Source organism: Condylostylus longicornis, unplaced genomic scaffold, assembly GCF_029603195.1.
Source record: "Condylostylus longicornis isolate FDR11 unplaced genomic scaffold, ASM2960319v2 ptg000040l, whole genome shotgun sequence".
In the NCBI taxonomy this organism is placed as follows: Eukaryota; Metazoa; Arthropoda; class Insecta; order Diptera; family Dolichopodidae; genus Condylostylus; species Condylostylus longicornis.
In genome coordinates, this window is record NW_026578009.1 from 578,574 (window position 1) to 586,514 (window position 7,941).

The following is a 7,941-nucleotide window of genomic DNA, read 5'->3' on the forward strand; positions in this document are numbered from 1 at the left end:
TATGCTCTTCTCTTTCAGTAATTACCAAAATTTTTTTACTTCTTAATTTATTGAAAAGTACCGAATTTTCACTTCTTAATCTTCTTCTTACCGAAATTAACTTCTTATAAATTATATAGAATAGGCTAGGTTGACACGGCTATCTCAAGATACACTTAGACCAGGTAGGCCTGTTGTGATACCGCTGTATCTCCACATCTCCACCCTACACGTTAACCGAGTTTGTTACAAAATGCTTTAAATCCCTGGCATTTACATTCATCAGGTCCGTAAGTCGTATTAAGAATTGCTAAAAACCAGGAAACCTCTGCCTTCTCCGTATCAAAGTTGTTAACAAGCACAGAAGATGAGCTACCATACTGCTTTTCTTCCTCGTTACCACAGTTCCTACAGTGATTATTAGCAGAACGTCCCATTCTCCTGTTCCTATATCGAATAAGTCGTGGGAGTTTTTTAATACAATCTCTTTTTCAAAAAAATTTTTAAAATTATAAATTAAGAATGAGAATAAATATAAAAGTAGCCTTAAGTCTAAATGTACGAGTATATTATTTGAATGCCCACCCTAATTCAAAAATATAAGATTTGAATTCATTATATTTTTGTATGTATAACAGTATAACAAATACTTTTATAATGTCATATATAGTTAGTACGCATACAGCATAATATTAATCAAATACATTATGTATTTGAAAGTGTGCAAATCTGATCATATATGTGTTCACATATTTGTACATAAGAATGTGTGCGTGACTATAAAAATTTTTCATGTATGCATGCTATTAATAAAATACAAAATAATAAATATGGAGTTGGAGTAAATTGAATTGTATGTGTATTGTGTTGATGATATTATTATGATTGTTTATATTTCTCAGCTGTTGACTACAGTTATTTTGAATTAAAAAAAAAAAAAAATGAAAAAAATAAAATAAACAAAGAAAAGAAATAAAAACAAATTTTGATTTTTTTCTTTTTTACATTTTTGTTTTTATTCCTTCTTCTTTAATGGTCTCACGTACCCCTGCTTCAAAATCCAAATGAATATTTTTTTTTGTTGATTCTCTCATTTTACTTATTTATTAGTTTTGTTATTAAAATGTAAAAATGCTTACTACTATCGTTTCTGCTTATTATTTAGGTATACATAAATGCACGTACGTATGTATGTATGAGCTTGAATATTGTATAAACGAAAACATCATCACAAATATAGAAATAAAAAAATATTAAAGTTTTGAAGTTGATAAACAAGCTGCGATATCCTAACATTCTATTATTTGGACGGTGCTAGCAAAATATATTTATGTGTGTGTGTGTGTAAATGAAAGATAAGTTAAATAGGTATACAATAATTATACTCATATATTTGGATGTACATACATTTTTATATATGCTTATATAAGGTTTAAAAACTTAAGCTATACAAAAAAGAGCTTTTCATTTGACCTCTTTTTTTTGAAAAATGACGCTATTTTATTTTGTATTTAATAATAATTGGGAAAACATTTTGTATGTGTGTATGTTATGACACATATTTTGATGCCACTCATTTTGATGGAGTTTTGTAGCTTTTTAAGGACAAATTTTTAATGAGTTTTTTTGTTTTTCAGTTAGCATTATTTTGAACTGGCATAACGCCGATATTTTTTTATTTTATTGTTTTTTTTTGCTACAAATAAAATTTTTATTTTTTCTATCATCTTGTTCTTTGTCTTCTTTGTTTACTAATTAATATTATTGCAAAAAAAAAATATAAAAATCTAGGTTTAAGCTAAAATTTTATTACATACATATATGTGCATACCTAGTGGACGGTAGGCTCGTCACCTAACTAGTAAACTCAATGACGTAAGAAACTAGTTCACGGTTATCTGCAAGATCGTGGACCAGGTAATAGGTATTTGAAATGTGAAAAAAGGAGTTGTACTAAACCAAGTCCTAAACACACGATTTTTTAATGGGATTTTAATATTTAAAACTATTTGTTATAATTTATAATAAATTTGAATTTTAAAAGACCATATAGAATATTTCAATAATTTAGACATACTTACATACGTTACATATATTAAATCACAAAAAAAGATCCAATAAAATTAATATATTTCTCGTTGGTTATGACTGCCCTACTTAATCTCGCACCTAAACAAATCATGTACTAAGAAATTGAATAAAATTCGTTCAATAATTCAATTAAAATTAAGAAAAATATTCAAATAGCTTTAATATTAAAAGATAGTTAATAGCAATTTATTTTGAGATTCTTAGCATTCTTAATAAAAACAACCAAACCACCTTTAACTTACCTTAAAATAATCATTAACATACCATTATGAGTGTATTGTGTATTGTGAAACTCTAACTTCAAAATATTGAGTAGTTATGTATTAATATAAAACATAATAAAACACTCAGTTTATGAATATTAAATAAATTATCGAATAGTGTAATTATAGTAAGGTAAATCAAAATGTTGCTACAATTTTGAATTCGAGTGAATTTATGAGTATTTAATAAAAAAAATAAAAATAAATAATTTACTAATTAATATGCCACTCGCATCGCACTATGTTCGTAAGAGAGAAGAGAGTAGAGGCACTGAAGAATTTCTCATTTAATATAAAAATTCAATTTTCCTATAGTGCTGCCTCCTTTGAGTAGAATTTCAACTAATAATAAAATTACAAAATTTCTGGTGGCTGAAATATGAAACACTAGTTAATTTATATAATTTGATAATTTTTTTTTTTTTTTTTAAAGGAACATAATTAAATTTTTTAACAAATTTTCAGACTTCTTTTCGTAGTTTCAATGTTATTTGAATAGTTTATTCCTATTTATTTATATTTATACAATTTTTATTACTACTTATACTTTGAAATGCAAATATTTTTAAAAATTTAAAATTTGATACCATTAACAGAGTCATCTATTAAATGGAAAAAGTATAAAAATAAAAATTTAATTTAATATAACTTTTCTATACGGGACAGAGTCATCTAGTTATTGTAATTTCATTACAATTTACGATAAATGTATTTAATTAAAAATGTAGATGTCTCTTATATATTAAAACTTCAAGATTTTTATTTATTGTAATATTTCTATTTTTATTTATTGCATGTATGAATAATTCTGTATGATTTCTTTGATTTTTTTTTATTGCCTCAATTGCAATTTTTTCGTAATTTGAATTTTGACTTTCGAGCGTTTCAAGAAGCGTTAGGCATTCTGGAAAAAAATCTTCCGGCAAGACACACAATTTTTAGAGCATGTGATTTTCACTTAAAATTTTACTTATTAGTGAAAAAAACGGGTGAGAGAACGGGTAACATGATTTTACCAGAAATTTCGTGGGACGCAAAAATTGTAAGTTCTTATATATAACAATTTTATGTATATGTATGTAGAACTACATTCTATTCAAACTAATTTCTGGTAATTGGTAAAGAATATTTTCTATGCAATATCGAAGACGATCTGGATTTTTGATCTGGATTTACGACTTATTATGAAATTTACCATAGATTAAGATGCAAATAACTATTATTAAGTTCTGATTTAAAACATTATTTTAATATTAAAAAAGTATAAAGAATTTATTTTAAATTCATTCTACAATTTTTGTACAAACATACATTATACATACACATACATAATATATTCACTATACTTACTCTCTATTTACTTATTTAATTTTATTTGAATTTCTTGTAAACTTAAACCTTTAGTTTCTAAAACAACAAAAAGTGTAAATAAGAAACCAAGTGCTGTACATCCTCCAAATAAGAAAAATGCAACATGTGGTCCTAATGAATTTAAATTTGGATAAAATCTTGTTGTAAGAAATCCTAATGTCCAACAAACTGAAGCAACAATTGGTGATGCAACTGATTTAATATCACTTGAAAACATTTCACCGGTAATAGCCCAAGGTAATGGACCCAAACCAAGACAATATAATAACATATAAATTAGAAGTGATGCAACTGGAAGCCATGCAATATTTGAAATATCATCACCTCTATTTTTTAAATAAAAATAAACACCCATTAATATTAAAGTGATTGTCATTACAACACATGAAACAGCAAGAATTGGTTTTCTTCCTAATCTTTCAACAATTAATGGTGTTAAACCGCATGCAACAACTTGTACAACTCCAATTAAAATAGTTGATATTGCTGGATCAAGTCCTGTATTTGCATCTTCAAATATTGTTTGTGCATTAAATAGAACAACATTAATACCGGACAATTGTTGAAATACAATTAAACCAACACAAATGACTAATGCTTTGATATTTCCTCTATTTTTAAATAAATCAGCTAGACTCTTTTTTTCTCTGTTATTTTCTTCAAGAGTTGTTCGAATACTATTCATTTCTGGTGCAACACCAATACTTGTTCTTCCACGTAAATTTTTTAATGCAACTTTTGCATCTGTATGTCTTCCTTTATTTATAAAATGATGTGGACTTTCTGGCATAAAAAAGAAACCGATTGCAAATATTATTGGTATTACTAGACAACACCATTGTAAAGCTGCATATGAAACGAATGGTCCAATAGCATAAACATATAAAACTCCAACTACATATAGTGCATAAAAAATAAAAATGAAAAATTATTTTGAAAATTTTTATAAATTTTTTAATTAAAAAATAAAATAAATTGCAAACGTACCCACTAAATATAATTGCATAAATGATCCTAAAGCTCCTCTATATTCATCTGATGAAATTTCACCAATATACATTGGTTGAGCTGTCATTACAAAACCAATACCAAAACCCTTAAATTCATATTATTAAAAATTTATTTTAAATTTAAATTATTCTTATTTTTAATATTGAATATACCTGAATTATTCTTGCAACATACATAACCCATACTTCACCAGCAATTAAAAGAAGTACATATGCAATAATAAAAAATATAGCACTACTTAATAATGTCCATTTACGACCAATTCTATCAGCCAATGGTCCAGCTACAAATGGTGCTAAAATGAGAAAAAAAAAAAATAATAATTGTTATAATAATACTTAGCACAAGCAAATATAAACAAAAGAGAAAAGTTTCTCTTAAAAGAGAAAAAAACTTGAATTCTACATAATGCTATGCTAATAAATATTACTATTTCATACATAATTTTGATAGTCAACAAAACTCAACAACATTAAGGTATTTATTTACCAGAACGACAAATAAAATACTTTTATAATCGTAATCACGACATTGAAAGTAAAAATTTTATTATCATGTGCGATTCTTATCACGTGAATTACACTTTTTGACAGTGGCTATAATCTAATATTATTTTGGATTTTTGATAATCAAAGTACAAATATCAGACAAAATTTTTTTTTATTATAAACAATGGAAAAATGATAAGAAAAATGATTTAAAATTTTTTGCGAAATTGTAAAACAAAAATTATTTGTTATGACAATAATAAAATTTTTGTAACCACTTTATATTAAGTACAATTTATCTGATACTATTTGGTACTATTTTATTAATACAATTACTTACAAAAACTTAAAAATTAATCGAAATTAGAAAAATGGAATTTCTGTTCTTCAAAATTATTGAAAATTTATTTTTAATGATTAACTTCCCACAGAAATACTTGAGTCTTAATTAAATGAAAAATTGTTAACGAAAAAATTTTTGTATATGTAGGTGACGACGCACTACAAAAATAAAAAAAAAATTACCACAATATTACTAATAATTTACACCAATATTTTATAACTTATTATACTGTTCCACATATTACTGTGACACTGCGAGAGCAACATTTTTCAACAAAATGGAAAAATATTATTTGATGTAATAATATTACTGTATCCGGTTATAGCTATATTAATGCTCCACCTGTGATTTTAACAGTATTTAGATTACATATAAATAAATTTATTGGACTTGTAAAGTATTAAACCAAATCTAGTATATATAGTGAGAAAAAATATTAACATTATATATATTAACTGTTACTGTTATATCAATTTAAACATAAATTGCAATAAAAATACTTCTGTGATGCATCGCATAGCTCACACTATACTGTTGTCGCAGTAATGGAATGTGAACATCGTATATAAGTAGTATAACGAAGTATAATTAAACACTAATATAGGTGTTTATTAAATTTATTCAGTAATTAAATTTATTCAATATCTTATGCTAATGAATAATAATATTATCTAAAATTTTAGAATTATAATTTTTCTCACATTTACTAAAAATATTTTTAATTTGATATTTTACTCCATTTTATGTGTATAGACACTGGCCATAAATTCATAATTTTTTTCAAATTTTTAATTTAATTTCGATGACCTTTTCAAATAAGTTTTAGAAACTCAATTTATAAGAAAAGAAAATCCAGCATAAGAATTTAGTAAAAACCAAAAACTGCTATACTACTACCACAATACAAAAAAAAACCCAAAAAATTATCATTTCACTTATTTACTGAATCCTATATAGCTATTGGTATATAATTTCATATTATGTAATTTATAATTGATAATAAAAGGAATTTATTTAATTGTGTGTACTTAAATTTTATTTTTGTAAATAAATCAAATTTAAGGTAGAGAAAAAACAAAAATTCAAACTACTTAAGATATAAATGTGAAAATTAGTTAAAATAGATAATAATTAAATTGTTAAATGAATATTTTTCAAGTGGATTTTGTTCAAATTAATAATATAACAAATTAAATTTTATAATTCTTTAATATTTATAATAATTTTATTGTATATGGTGGGTATAGCTATAATATAAGAATTTTATTACAATTTTATTGACTTCTCTATTTAGTATACTTTTCTGTATATATCTATAAGAGCTTATGAAAATCTTATTAATTTTAGCCCCATATTATTAGTATCATTAATTTTTATTTTATGGCTTCTTAAATATTATTATGAACTTGTGCATTTTAGAAATGAATTATAAGAATCGAAGGAATATTCTATATGATCTTCAACAATATCACAAGATAATCAACAAATGTTTCAAAAAATAAACAATTGTTGTTTATTTTTACATTTCACTTAAAAATAATTTTAGAATATTTTCAAAAATACACGAATTTTTGTAGCTTTATCAGTGAAGAACACAATTCTGGTTATTGAGTTTTTATCACACTAATTTGTGAAACTTACACATATACCTTCAATATTGTCATTATAAAAACAAAAAATTCTACTTAATGTTGTACAAAACAAAAATCTCCTCTAATAAAATATAAAATTCACAATAGTATCATTTACATTGTGACACTTACACTGACACTAACCCCTTATAAAACACTAGACTTAATAAAAAATTCTAAGAAAATTATAAAACATACCAACTAATGCACCAACAGTTAATAAAGATCCAATCCATGCTGCTTCTTCTGACGAACTTTTTATAACATGACTTAATAGTGTTTCATCAGGTTTTTCTAATTTAGGAAATATTGGTGATGTCCAGCCAATACAAGTTCCAACAGCAAAACTTGATAAATTTGCTGTAATATTATATAAGAAATATGTATTTTTTTTTATTCCCATATAATAAAAAAAAAAAAATTTACCAATTTTTCCTGTTATAATTTGTCTATATGTTTTTATAGGCTCTACTCTTTGTTGATCCATATGAGATGTTGTTGTTACACTTGTATATTCAGTTGAATTATTTGAGGTCATTGAAAAATTTTTGTAAATTCGTTTGTGTTTTACATATGCGCGTAGTATATAAGATCTAGCTAATTTTTTTATTATTTATTTTTAAGGTCTATTTAGATCCGCGATCAAATATAAATTAACTATTTATTAAAAAAAAAATTATAAATTTTTACCTGTTGGCTTAATAAATTTTTAATGTTATTAATCCCCATTTGAAGTGCGTTATCAAAAAAATAATATAACAATA

The 7,941-nt window shown here is 24.4% G+C and overlaps 1 protein-coding gene across 1 annotated transcript; it reads right to left on the bottom strand.

Annotated features, from left to right (window-relative positions):
- Nucleotides 1–212: 212 nt before the first annotated feature.
- LOC129609766 (facilitated trehalose transporter Tret1-like) lies at nucleotides 213–7,715 on the bottom strand. The gene is made up of 7 exons (XM_055521884.1): nucleotides 7,604–7,715; nucleotides 7,376–7,537; nucleotides 4,868–5,010; nucleotides 4,692–4,800; nucleotides 4,089–4,598; nucleotides 3,695–4,028; nucleotides 213–426 (listed from the first exon to the last, which is right to left on the bottom strand). Exons 1-7 carry the CDS (start codon nucleotides 7,713–7,715, stop codon nucleotides 213–215), a joined length of 1,584 nt encoding a protein of 527 aa, XP_055377859.1.
- Nucleotides 7,716–7,941: the final 226 nt, after the last annotated feature.